The 14592-nt window shown below is 41.0% G+C and overlaps 1 protein-coding gene across 2 annotated transcripts in view; it reads right to left on the bottom strand.

Moving 5' to 3' along the window:
• Positions 1-38: 38 nt before the first annotated feature.
• LOC106585139 (rab-like protein 6) overlaps positions 39-14592 on the bottom strand; it is a 28794-nt gene continuing 14240 nt past the window's right edge. For both annotated transcript variants that reach the window (XM_014171007.2, XM_014171009.2), the window contains 10 exons: positions 8690-8830; positions 8371-8476; positions 7877-7980; positions 7284-7693; positions 6396-6537; positions 2999-3235; positions 2459-2765; positions 2010-2217; positions 1667-1719; positions 39-1584 (listed from right to left, as the gene is read on the bottom strand). In XM_014171007.2, the coding sequence (XP_014026482.1) occupies positions 1393-1584; positions 1667-1719; positions 2010-2217; positions 2459-2765; positions 2999-3235; positions 6396-6537; positions 7284-7693; positions 7877-7980; positions 8371-8476; positions 8690-8830 (1900 nt within the window). In that variant the 3' untranslated portion in view covers positions 39-1392. The remainder of the gene's footprint in view (positions 1585-1666; positions 1720-2009; positions 2218-2458; positions 2766-2998; positions 3236-6395; positions 6538-7283; positions 7694-7876; positions 7981-8370; positions 8477-8689; positions 8831-14592) is intronic.

Below are 14592 nucleotides of genomic sequence, written 5' to 3'. Positions count from 1 at the left end.
AATGCAGAAAAAGATTGAGAAAATATATATAGTAGCAGTTCATTATTTAAGTTACCTTTATTGTGTAAGCAGTTTATGACTTTAGCAATCATTCATTTCTAAACTGGTAGGAGTCCCTTAACAACATAAATCAAGATTATTATCTAAAAGCAAAAGTTTACATATATTGTGTAGTGTGCTGCCAAGATTTTGGTACTGGCTTCAGCCAAAAAAAGACAGTATATGACACATTTCAGAGTGACATAACATTACAGTTCACCAATAGAAGGCACCAGACATCTCACATCTGTCTGAAGCTACTACCTGTCAGTTCTGATGCATTATAGTCTTGACTTCCTGTAAGAACACTTGACACATAGTTGATAAGGATTGCAGACATGTACGTGTGTTGTATGTCACTTCCTTTTAAGGCATCTAATTAAAACACACTGAAATGTGTACTGAGGCGGTAGAAAAGGTGACAAAGGCTACATCCCAAATAGCACGTTATTCCGTATGAACATATTATGCATAGGGAATAAGGTGCCAATTTGGGATGCAGACAAACTGACAACTACAGTCACTGTAAAATGGTGCATTGGGGGACCTGTTCCATTGTGGGGGTGGAGGGGAGTAAATGATCAAATGGAGCGAGATAGTACTTTGTCAAAAATAGAAAAAGTCAATTAAAGCAGCACAACTTTCAACAACCATTACATCACTGAGTCGGAGGCACAAAACCAGTGGATCAAAGTAAGAGGACAATCTTCAATATGTGAAATATGACCATCAAGCATGTATATGCTCCACTATGTAATGTCAACACTGTCAAGCAACCATCACTTGACAGGAATATGCTCTCAAGCAATTCTTACACCAAATAGAGGACATTCAGACAAAAACGTTAGCCCTGCCAAGCCCATTTGGAGTGGTTCACTTCAGGAGAGCATCATTTAAAAAGTTCAAATAAAACAGTAAGCAAATACACATTTTAAGTTACACGTCTGAAAATAAAAAAGTCAAATCTTTCCTAGTGGCTCTACTAATTATCATACCCAGTAGTGATCATATAGTTGGTATCACACCACAGTGAGTGTCAGTCATCTCCTTCCTGTTTCTCATCAAAGGTTGAAGGTAACAAGATTGTATCTTCAACCTAGTTTCTCATCTCATTTAAAGATAATGTGTGACATCATCAGTAGTGCTCATGGGAAATAATATTAATGCATCATACAGCCCCAGCAGAGTCTAGATTTTTGCCTGGGAATGGGTGACTATGAACCATGGGTATGGCTTGCGGATGCTGCTTGTGCACAAATTAATCTGGTTCTAGGAACCAAACAAGTTTCAAATGACAACTTGGGTTCCGCATCTCTTTAGAGTCAAGTTCTAAAAATAAGGATGACTTTGGATCTAGAGTTCTTCATAGTCTCCGCCCTCTCTATTTGCTGACCCCTCCCCTCCAGCCAAGAAATCCTCCAAGTCATCCATTTTCTTGGTCCGAGATTTCTTCTTTTTCCTCTCTTTGTCATCTTCTGTTCCAGTCTCATCTTTCTCCTTTTTCTTGTCCTTTTTATGCTTCTTCTTGCTGCTCTTCTCATCCTCCTAAGAAAAAAGGTTTTTAAAATGTATGTCTACTATGCTGTATAAACACGATCGCCATATGAAAAGACATCCACTCCCTTACCTCTTTGCTTTTCTTCTTCTTCTTTTCTTTTGCGGAGTGTTTGCTTTCCTTCTCTGAAAAGCAATTAATAGAATTTGAGAAATGAATGAATACAATGTAATTTTGTTTTATAATGTGAAACCCTTTGGTACAGTTCTGTCATGTGCTAGGATACTGTTCTATGTTACTTGGTTGTATTCACTAGATGCCAAACGGAAGAAAACTGATTTAAACAGAGAAGGACTATCTAAACTCTTGTCCAAAAATAAACAATTGTTTTCATTTTACGTTGCTAAACTTTGAAATACAGTATGCACTAATGAATACGACCCTGTTCTCTATAGATTTGTGGTAGTGGACTTGCCTTCTAGGTCCTCACTGCTGTCCTTGGCTTTGGGGGCTTCTTCCTCCGTAAAGCCCAAGCCAAACAGGTCTGTCTCATTCTTGCTCTGAAAGCAGGGCTTCAGGACCGGTGTGGGCTTCAGAGGCTCTGGGATCAGCGTGGCTGGAGGGATGTCATCATCTGACAGCTCCAGATCAGACAGTACTTCATCCCTGACAGGGAAAACCTCCTGTGGACGGATGCAGAGGGAAATAATGAAGTCCAAACTATTACAAATACTAATATACATTGTAACCATGCATCCAAACCAAAAAGGCCAATCAAATAATTTATTGAAAATGTACTGGATATTTCACTAATGCAGCACTACATATTTTACGAGGAAAGTCATTTCAATAGGTTGACTAATCAATCTAACTATGATGACTTGTAACCTACAACCCTAAATAACATCCTTTTGACCTAGCTACCTTAGTTATCTTCTGGATGACTGCCTCCTCCTCAGACTCAAAGTCAAGATCATCCATCACGAAGGAGAGCATCTGCTCAGCAACAGGGGCCCCTGGGTCAGAATCCGAGTCCACCCCAGGGGTTCCTCCCTTTTCCCCTCTGGGTAGGCCTGGCTGCTCCAGGGCTACTGCAGGTGCAGAGGTTAGGGTGAGGGTGATGGGCTCAGCCACCTGGGGGAAAGTGTTCTCCAAGAGTTGGCCAGCAGGTGCCAAAGGCTCCGGAGCTTGGGGCCCCATGGCACAGGGCATTATGGACTCAGTGCCCGGTCTAAAACAGAGTACAAAAACATCACTTAAAAACAGAAATGTTTTACTCTTGACGACAAGAGTCATCTAATAATGTATACGATAGAAATGAGTTTCTAAAACAGATGACAAAAAAACAAAGAAATAGATAAGAGCTTATAAAATTCTAAATATAACAAGTTACTTAAATTGAAATGGTTTACTCTTGATAAGACTACAGTACATTAATGGACATGCTGGATATAAGTGGCTTACTTTTTCAGCTCTGAATCACTGTCAAGGTCGAGGTGGTCATCCTGAGTGACAGCAGGTACTGGTGTTGATGGTGGTGGGGGCTGTGCTTCCACCTCCTCCTCATCACTAGACATAGTGAAGTCTTTACTGGTGAGAAGGCCCAGGGTGTTGGGCAGGGGCAGCGGGGGCTCCTTGTCATCTGGGTCCAGCTCATCCTGATAACCTGCCACCATGGGGTTCCCTCTGTCCTCTCCATCACTGTAATAGATGATAACAATAGTAAATACAATATATATATATATATATATATATATATATATATATATATATATATATATACCACACACACAAACACACACACACACACACACACACACACACACACACACACACACACACACACACACACACACTGTATATATACTGCTCAAAAAAATTAAGGGAACACTTAAACAACACATCCTAGATCTGAATGAATGAAATAATCTTATTAAATAGTTTTTTCTTTACATAGTTGAATGTGCTGACAACAAAATCACACAAAAATAATCAATGGAAATCCAATTTATCAACCCATGGAGGTCTGGATTTGGAGTCACACTCAAAATTAAAGTGGAAAACCACACTACAGGCTGATCCAACTTTGATGTAATGTCCTTAAAACAAGTCAAAATGAGGCTCAGTAGTGTGTGTGGCCTCCACGTGCCTGTATGACCTCCCTACAACGCCTGGGCATGCTCCTGATGAGGTGGCGGATGGTCTCCTGAGGGATCTCCTCCCAGACCTGGACTAAAGCATCCGCCAACTCCTGGACAGTCTGTGGTGCAACGTGGCGTTGGTGGATGGAGCGAGACATGATGTCCCAGATGTGCTCAATTGGATTCAGGTCTGGGGAACGGGCGGGCCAGTCCATAGCATCAATGCCTTCCTCTTGCAGGAACTGCTGACACACTCCAGCCACATGAGGTCTAGCATTGTCTTGCATTAGGAGGAACCCAGGGCCAACCGCACCAGCATATGGTCTCACAAAGGGTCTGAGGATCTCATCTCGGTACCTAATTTCACATTCTTAAAATAAAGTGGTGATCCTAACTGACCTAAGACAGGGAATTTTTACGAGGATTAAATGTCATGAATTGTGAAAAACTGAGTTTAAATGTATTTGGCGTAGGTGTATGTAAACTTCCGACTTGAACTGTACACACACACACACACACACACACACACACACACACACACACACACACACACACACACACACACACACACACAGTGGCTTGCGAAAGTATTCACCCACTTGGTATTTTTCCTATTTTGTTGCCTTACAACCTGGAACAAAAACGTATTTTTTGTAGGTTTGTATCATTTGATTTACACAACATGCCTACCACTTTGAAGTTGCAAAGTACTTTTTATTGTGAAACAAACAAGAAATAAGACAAAAAAACAGAACTTGAGCGTGCATAACTATTCACCCTCCCAAAGTCAATACTTTGTTAGAGCCACCTTTTGCAGCAATTACAGCTGCAAGTCTCTTGGGATATGTCTCTATAAGCTTGGCACATCTAGCCACTGGGATTTTTGCCCATTCTCCAAGGCAAAACTGCTCCAGCTCCTTCAAGTTGGATGGGTTCCGCTGGTGTACAGAAATCTTTAAATCATACCACAGATTCTCAATTGGATTGAGGTCTGGGCTTTGACTAGGCCATTCCAAGACATTTAAATGTTTCTTCTTAAACTACTCAAGTGTTGCTTTAGCAGTATGCTTAGGGCTATTGTCCTGCTGGAAGGTGAACCTCCGTCCCAGTCTCAAATCTCTGGAAGACTGAAACAGGTTTCCCTCAAGAATGTCCCTGTATTTAGCGCCATCCATCATTCCTTCAATTCTGACCAGTTTCCCAGTCCCTGCCGATGAAAAACATTCCCACAGCATGATGCTGCCACCACCATGTCTCACTGTGGGGATGTGTTCTCGGGGTGATGAGAGGTGTTAGATTTGCGCCAGACATAGCGTTTTCCTTGATGGCCAAAAAGCTCAATTTTAGTCTCATCTGACCAGAGTACCTTCTTCCATATGTTTGCGGAGTCTCCCACATGCCTTTTGGCGAACACCAAATGTGTTTGCTTATTTTTCCTTTAACCAATGGCTTTTTTTCTGGCCACTCTTCCGTAAATCCGAGCTCTGTGAGGTGTACAGCTTAGTGGTCCTATGGAAAGATACGCCAATCTCCGTTGTGAAGCTTTGCAGCTCCTTCAGGGTTATCTTTGGTCTCTTTATTGCTTCTCTGATTAATGCTCTCCTTGCCTGGTCTGTGAGTTTTGGTGGGCGGCCCTCTCTTGGCAGGTTTGTTGTGGTGTCATATTCTTTCCATTTTTTAACAATGGATTTAATGGTGAGATGTTCAAATTTTCTGATATATTTTTTTTTATAACCCAACCCTGATCTGTACTTCTCCACAACTTTGTCCCTGACCTGTTTGGGGAGCTCTTTGGTCTCCATGGTGCCGCTTTCTTGGTGGTGTTGCAGACTCTCAGACGATCCTGCAGGTGAAGAAGCTGGATGTCGAAGTCCTAGGCTGGTGTGGTTACACGTGGTCTGCGGTTGTGAGGCTGGTTGGACATACTGCCAAATTGGGGCCTTTCAGAACAGGTGTATATATACACTGCGATCATGTGACAGATCATGTGACACTTAGATTGCACACAGGTGGACTTTATTTAACTAATTATGTGACTTCTGAAGGTAATTGGTTGCACCAGATATTATTTAGGGGCTTCATAGCAAAGGGGGTGAATACATATACACGCAACACGTTTTAAATGTTTTGTAATTTTTTTCATTTCAATTCACCAGTTTGGACTATTTTGTGTATGTTCATTACATGAAATACAAATAAAAATCAATTTAAATTACAGGTTGTAATGCAACAAAATAGGAAAAATGCTTAGGGGGATGAATACTTTTGCAAGCACTGTATATGGTACTTTAATACAAGATGACACAAAAGAAGGAATTTCAGTAGAAACTTCAGATTACATTCTACGAAAATTAGAGAATGCTGGAATACTCTTTGGCTCTACCCCCTAGAACGTATAAAATAACAACTATCTATTAAATGAAACATTGTTTGCAATTCTTAAATCCTCTCTTTCCCACAATTTATTCAATGGAAGCATTGAATAAATAGAGCCATCTGAAAACTCTCACCACAGATGGCCTGCTCCATATGGTACTGTGTGTTGTAAACATAGAGCATGTTTTCCAGCAGGGAAGGAAATAAACCGTGGCAACACAGACCACGTTCTAAATGTCACCCTATAATATAGTGCACAAATCAGTTTTACCAGAGCCCTATGTGAATAGGGTACCATTTGAGACGCATCCCGGGATAAGAACCCCTACTCTACTACTACTTACCTGTCACTGTCCAGTGCAGGTTGGGGAACCTTAACTTTAGAGGGCAGGCTGTCCTCCAGGAAGCTTTTATCCAGACCCTCGTCTGGCACAAAGTCATCCACACTCTGAACGTTAGCAGGACACACGGGGGCAGGCTCCGGCTCTGAATACAGACAGCAGTGATCAGAAGAGCCTTTGATGTGTTCCAAATGGAAACCTATTTTCACAGTGCACTACTGTGTGTTTTGACCCTGTTCAAAAGTATTGCACTATATAGGGAATAGGGTGCCAATTGGGACTCATCCTTTGTTATTATTCAACAGCATAGACTTACTTACACTGGCATTCTACAGTATCAGGCCTTACTCATCTCATGATGAAGGTTTACATGAAAACAACCCAGCATCATGTAAGTGTGACTGTCTGGATGTGGAGAGCAAATAGGCAAACTAAACACTTCCTTCTTAACTCTATTGATTTAAAAGATCAATGATTAACTTCCCTCAATATAAAGTGTTGTTCCAATGCCAGGCAGGGCAGTGATCCTTACAAGCACTTCCTAGAAATCCAATCATTCAAGAAGATATCCTGTGACAACTTCCTGGTCTAATACACTCATGTGTATAACATGCATAGTCTAGTCCTTTTCCGGGCATTTAGGATAAAATATTGGACAAAACACATCGACGACAAACGATTAAAATCAGTGGGTGGCCGTTCTATCGCCGCTGACCGGAACATTGGTCATCATTTTTTGTTAATTTCCCAACGATTCTACATGTTGAATTGCCACACCATACAGGTGATCGCCAGCACTCTGCGGCCACCCGCTGCTTTTAGCCGTTCGTCTTTGCATTGTTTATTTGCTATAACGGAGTAGCAGAACACTGAAGCACCAATCAGACTCACCTGGCATGGTGGCAGTCACCTCTGGGGTGGGGGCGGAGCCAAAGAGGCGTGAGATCAGGCCACGTTTCTGAGGAGGCGGGGCCTGGGCAGGGCCCGATGCTGGGGGAAGCGGTGACGGTCCAGGATGCTCAGGACTCTGAGCCTGCGTCAGAGTGGGGGATTGAAGCTCAGCTGTGGGGGAAACCATCCCAGCTGCCAGGGCAGGAGGCGGAGGAGAGGGCGAGGGGGCCTGGAGGCCGGGGACCTGGGCAGGGATGGTTGGCTGATGAGGGGTGCCAGGGCTAGAGCTGCCAGTGGAGGCCCCGCTTGGAGGAACGGTAGGGGACTGGGAGCCCGAGGAGGGGCTCCGGCCGTTGGCTGGACCAGGAGAACCATAGCCTTTACTGCGGGTCTCTATGTTCTCCAAGAAACTGCAAAACAATGGGTGCTGTGCTGTTAGTATTGGCAAATCGGTGCTGCACGAAGAAAGCAAGAAACATCTAAAAATGTGGCTACAAGTGTTAAGGATCAAAACAAACAAAGTGATACACAGAAGGAAAATGTCGCTGAACATGCCAAACAAACTGATACACAGAGGGAAAATATCACATTACATTTCATAGTTTTGATCCTCAGTCTCCTGCTGCACGGTGAGCTCCTCCAGAGTGGCGTCCATGTCTAACTGGTTGGTCTCGAGCTGCCGTAACAGAGTCTCCCTCTGTAGAGATCAACAGGCTGGGAATAACTGCCCATGAACCAGAGCACTAACACTCCTTTCAAAAGAAAAGAGAAACCCTTTCACAGGGTGTGCCCGTGGTATTTCTGATCAGACTTTCCCGACCTTCACAAAATTCATTGGGGAGGCAGGTAGCCTAGTGGTTAGAGCGTCGGACTAGTAACCGAAAGTTTGCTAGATCGAATCCCCGAGCGGACAAGGTAAAAATCTGTCGTTCTGCCCCTGAACTAGGCAGTTAACCCACGGTTCCTAGGCCGTCATTGTAAATAAGAATTTGTTCTTAACTGACTTGCCTAGTTTAAATAAAAAGGTTAAATGACAATAGCGAAGCTATACATTTCACAATACAATATAGTCTAAGCTAGAACTCACCTGAAGTTGCAGGAAAGGAATGTTGAAAAATCGGTGTAAATATTTCAAACCAAATCCATTCTTCATAGAGGCTTCAGCGTAGTGAATATAAGAGGAACCCATGGGTCTGCAAGAACCATAGAAACCATCAGTCAAGTATATGGACACATTAACCATTGCAAAATTCTGGTAGCTTTACCCCAATTCCGAAGTGTCCTTATTCCCTCCTGATTCCAGGAGTAATCCAACAGGGATTTCAGGAAAATCAGGACATTTTGGTAATGGTATCACAACTTTGTAACCCTAATAAGACTAAAACAGAGAGAGTTAAGTTCACTACCTATTCAGATTAGCGATAACCTGGCGGATGTCATCAGGTAGAATGACACGGTGGTCACCCATGTCCCTGTGGTTGCCTAGGACACACACTGGAACATGAGTGGGTACTTTGGGCAGCTCTCTCAGGATGTAGTTGAATGTCCTGCAATGACATAAAAAAAAGAATGGAACAATTTATAGCTACTATTGTTTCTCCATAAGTGAGGAATTACAAATATGTGTGTCTCCCCATACTTGGCCCAGTTCAAAGTGAGTATAATGGTAATCTTTTTCACATTGTTCTGCTTTTGAAGCTAAGCAGTTAGAAGCCAGCCAACCACTGTGGGCTAAGTGGTTAATAGCCACACACAGGCTTACGGAAATCTAATCCCACCCAAGCTTTAATTAAACAATGCACATTGTTTAATTAAAGCTCATTGATTTATTAATTGAGCCATGGCTATGTTCCAAATGTCACCTTATTGCCTATGTAGTGCACCACTTTTGACCAGAGCCTTATGGGCCCTGGTCATAAGTAGTTCACATTGTAGGGATTAAGGTGCCATTTGGGATGTACTCCATGTTTATATGGACAATACTTTTGCTGTTGTTGCTATAAAGTTGATTGTTTTTCAACATAAAAACAAAGAATAACAGTACAAACAAAACATCAAAATTGGGGAAGGGGAGGTCTCCTAAACTGTTCTTGTATGTCTGCCATTTTCAAAATTATATGTAGTGGAAACCTTTCAGAACAGAGCGGTATACTACGAAGCAAGCTAGATCTACTTGGGGTTTATCTAAAGCTAACCAGCTTCAGTTAGCTTCCCATTCCAGCTCAGGCTTCATCCTACTACGACGGTGGATATTGCTCGTCTGCCTGCCGCTAACTGTTGCAGGCTTGTAACTGCGTGTGCATGTCGCACATGGCTAGTCAAACACCGAACTCTTCACTGAGACCATGCTGAAACGTCAATCCAAAACCAGTCAGTGCCAGAGCACATTTCCCCCACTTCTATCACTCCTGTGGAACAGCTTGCTGCATTGTGGCCATTGACATATAATCCATTGAAGGACTTTGGAACCTCCATAGACATAATCCATGGAAGGGTTTTGGAACATCTAAACCTGGCAATTTTACTGTTAAAGGCATGGGTACGCTATCGCCGCTAGTCTCGATTTGAATCAGAGCTGGTATTTTCTATGGGTTTATATGTCTACGGTTGGTTGTGGCTGTCATTTGCCTTTTGCAAACGTCTAAATATAATCGAGCAAAAAACGTACAGTTTGGAAAGCAAACGCTATCATTACTAAAAGTGTCATGTGATGGGTATTTTAACATTACTATATTTTTTACACACACAAAAAAACATTTCATTAATAAAACATTTAAAATCAGTTGTCTTCCTTTAATGAGGGGTATGATAACACGATCTTTGAGAGAGCTATCTGAGCAGCTAACCGATCGCTGCAGCTGTACACAGCCCATCTGTAAATAACCCATCCAATCTACCTACCTCATCCCCATATTGTTTTTATTTACTTTTTGCTCTTTTGCACACCAGTATTTCTACTTGCACATCATCATCTGCACATCTATCACTCCAGTGTTAATTTGCTAAATTGTAATTACTTCGCAACTATGGCCTACTTATTGCCTTACCTCCTCACGCCATTTGCACACACTGTACTATATACTTTTTTTCTATTGTGTTATTGACTGTACATTTATTTATTCCATGTGTAACTCTGTGTTGTTGTTTGTGTCGCACTGCAATGCTTTATCTTGGCCAGGTCGCAGTTGTAAATGAGAACTTGTTCTCAACTGGCCTACCTGGTTAAATAAAGGTGAAATAAAAGACATTTAAAAAAGAGGGAGGGAATGTGATTTCACTGGTCCTCAACTCATTGCTCAGACACTTCATTCAAGATAAATGGAGTTAGCCCTGAGTTAGCCTGCCCCAGAAGGATTCTTTGCCATAGAAATGTAACTGGCTAAAAGGTGAGCCACTTTCGTAAAACCGGTTATCCCGAATTGAAGGTTACCTAGGTAACTCCTCAAACCCGATACCCCTCAGCGATAAGTACAGTTATAGTTAAATATGCTTTGGGTGAATAAATATTTACTTTGCAGATGACTGCAACTATTTGAATACAGATCCCCAAAAAGTACTAATTTTTGTAACTATTTGAATACAGATCTGAGAAAGCAACTACTTAAAACAAATATTTGAATACAGATCTCAGGAAGTGACTACTTTCCTGAAACTATTAGATTGGCTGCCTTAACTAATGGCAGGGCTGTGTCTGGAACTGCATGTTGAAGATAGATTGCAATATATAGGAGATTGTGTGTGCTCTTCATTCTGACAGTCATATTTGATCTACACAATACGTATCTATCTGAACATTTTGTAAATGTACAATCTCCTGAATGTCCATTGCCCCAGATATACATAATCAAGTCAAACCAATTAACCAATGATATTTTGTAAAGATAAGTATAAATAAGTTGTGACCCTCAACTACTGTATGGGGCTCTATTTTTAACAAACCTAATGCCAGTGGTGTAAAATACTAAAGTCAAAATACTTTAAAATACTACTTTAGTTATTTTGGGTATTTGTACTTTACTATTTATATATATTTTTTACAACTTTTACTACACTACATTCTTAAAGAAAATAATGTACTTTTTACTCCATACATTTTCTCTGACACCCAAAAGTACTCGTTACATGTTGAATGCTTAGCAGGACAGGACAATGGTCCATATTCACACACATAAAAAGAACATCACAGGTCATCCCTACTGCCACTAATCTGGCCGACTCACTAAACATACATGCTTCGTTTGTAAATTATGTCTGAGTGTTGGAGTGAGCCTCTGGCTATCCGTAAATGTAAAAAAAAAAAGATAAGAAAATGGTGCCGTCTGGTTTGCTTAATATAAGGAATTTGACATGATTTATACTTTTACATTTGATACTTAAGTATATTTTAGCAATTACATTTACTTTTGATACTTAAGTATATTTAAAACCAAATACTTTTAGACTTTTACTCAAGTAGTATTTTACTGGGTGACTTTCACTTGAGTCATTTTCTTTTAAGGTATCTTTACTTTTAAGTATGATGATTGGCTACTTTTCCCACCAATGCCTAACGCAATGGTAGATCTTAGTTCTGGCGGTAGTGCTATAGGTCCGGAGGTGTCCGATTTTCTGTTTGCATATTTGCTAAATACACTAAATATGCAAAAGTATGTGGACACCCCTTCAAATTAGGGGATTTGGCTATTTCAGCCACACCCGTTGCTGACAGGTGTATAAAATCGAACACACAGCAATGCAATCTCCATAGACAAAAATTGATAGTAGAATGGCCTTAGTGAAGAGCACAGTGACTTTCAACGTGGCTCCGTCATAGGATGCCACCTTCCCAACAAGTCATATTTCAGCCCTGCTAGAGCTTCTCCGGTCAACTGTAAGTGCTGTTATTGTGAAGTGGAAACGTCTAGGAGCAACAACGGCTCAGCCGGGAAGTGGTAGGCCACACAAGCTCACAGAACGGGACCGCCGAGTGCTGAAGCGTATAAAAATCGTCTGGTTGCAACACTCACTACCGAGGTCTAATCCTCCTCCGGAAACAACGTCAGCACAAGAACTGTTCGCTGGGAGCTTCAGTAAATGGGTTTCCATGACCGAGCACTGGGGCACAAGCCTAAGATCACCATACGCAATGCCAAGAGTCGGCTGGAGTGGTGTAAAGCTCAAAGTCATTGAACTCTGGAGTAGTGGAAAAGCGTTCTCTGGAATGATGAATCACGCTTCACCATCTGGCAGTCTGACGGACGAATCTGGTTTTGGCGGATGCCAGGACCACGCTACCTGCCCCAATGCATAGTGCCAACTGTAAAGTTTGGTGGAGGAGGAATAATGGTCTGGGGCTGTTTTTCATGGTTCGGGCTAGGCCCCTTAATTCCAGTGAAGGGAAATCTTAAATGCTACAGCATACAATGACATTCTAGATGATTCTGTGCTTCCAACTTTGTGGCAACAGTTTGGTGAAGGCCCTTTCCTGTTTCAGCATGACAATGCCCCGTGCACAAAGCGAGGTCCATACAGAATTGGTCTGTCCACATCAGTGTGGAAGAACTTGATTGGCCTGCACAGAGCCCTGATTACCTTCATTAGGCTATTAATAAGACCTAAAAAGACAGTGTATAATTCTAATCAAATTGTAATAAAAATGTCTAAATACAGTCACAGGCACCATAATTGCTCCCCGTAGGCGTATAATACAGACAATACAATTTAGACTATGGAGGGTTTTTACGCACATCCAAACTTTTCACAGGACTTGGACAAAGATCCAATAAAAAGAGAAAGGGGGGAATGTCCGCTCACCATTATACTGCTCCCAAATGTAATGTTTTATAAACATCTTACAGATCATATTTGCACTTCTCCAGAAATAGGAGCCAAAATTGCATAGCATTTCAGCCATATACATTCTCACCATAAACCCGCGGATGGTGAATCTTTCTAAGTTTGTTTTTTGTTTAATTTGAATAAAAAACAATCACTGTTTGAAAACAACAACATTTTCTAAACAGGATCAGGTCAGAAGCATGATGTCATAAATCGCATCTCTAGTTCCATGACAAAGGGCTATTCGGCAAGAGGCATGGATGTTTGTCCTATCCATTGAAGTTTATTAACCAGTATACAATAACCATACAACAGACCTAGTTATAACAAACACGTAGCCAATCTAGTATTTTTTTTTACATTGAATAAGTAATTGGCTTTGTCTACACACATTGAATTCGCATTTCGAAAATGCACTGCATGTTCGAGCCATGAACAATTGGACATTGCCTTAATGTTCTACCACGATTACCCTACCATCGCTGTTGATGTGGCCTGTTAGTGACTTTGCCATGTGAAAGGTAAACAAACAAACAGGCAAATAGCCTAGGCTACAAGCGGATTCAGCACCAAGGACATTGATTGTAATTCCCGCGATTTGACAGTTAGGTCCAACAGATGAAAATGGAAGATGCAATTTTTTCAACAAAAATGATAAAGGGAAAAACAAAACAATAAACAGTCTTTTGTAATAACTTCATGTTCCTAAACAGACTTCCAACAGTCACTGACACTTTTCATTCAATAGGCATTGTACATAGGCCTAATGAGTCCAAACTTATCACAGAAGCTGGACAAAAATAACGTCCAATATAAAGAAAAAAATGGAATGCATGCTTTATATGATTACATAAGAATACATGTATAGTTACAGTAAACTTAAAATGTGGCCATGGATGTGTTACTCATTTTAAGTTGGATGTTACATTAGTTTGTAAGATAGCCTTAACTTAAGGCTATTTACTGTATTACAAAGTAATATTGCAAACAAATATCAACATTTAAAGGAGATGTATCTACTGCTTGGATAGTTCCATCTGAGCCACTGACTTAATCCCATTCTTTAATTTTGATTTCTGGTTGAATTGTGTTTGGTTTTAAACACAACTAAATATCAACATTTGAAGGAGACGTATCTTTTATTTGGATAGATCCATCTGTGCCACTGACTTTGTCTGTCTTTAATCCCAGTTTGTCTATTTAATATGTTCGATTCAAGTCTTCATCTCAACCAAAAATCTAAGTTAAAGAATGGGATTAAGCCAGTGGGACAGTGGGGGAAAAAAGTATTTGATCCCCTGCTGATTTTGTACGTTTGCCCACTGACAAAGAAATGATCAGTCTATAATTTTAATAGTAGGTTTATTTGAACAGTGAGAGACAGAATAACAAAAAATCCAGAAAAACACATGTTAAAAATGTTATAAAATGATTTGCATTTTAATGAGGGAAATAAGTATTTGAGCCCTCTGCAAAACATGACTTAGTACTT

This window comes from Salmo salar, chromosome ssa24 (assembly GCF_905237065.1).
Source record: "Salmo salar chromosome ssa24, Ssal_v3.1, whole genome shotgun sequence".
NCBI classification, from domain to species: Eukaryota; Metazoa; Chordata; class Actinopteri; order Salmoniformes; family Salmonidae; genus Salmo; species Salmo salar.
The sequence above is the reverse complement of the archived record's forward strand: the minus strand, read 5'-3'. Positions and strand labels throughout refer to the sequence as shown.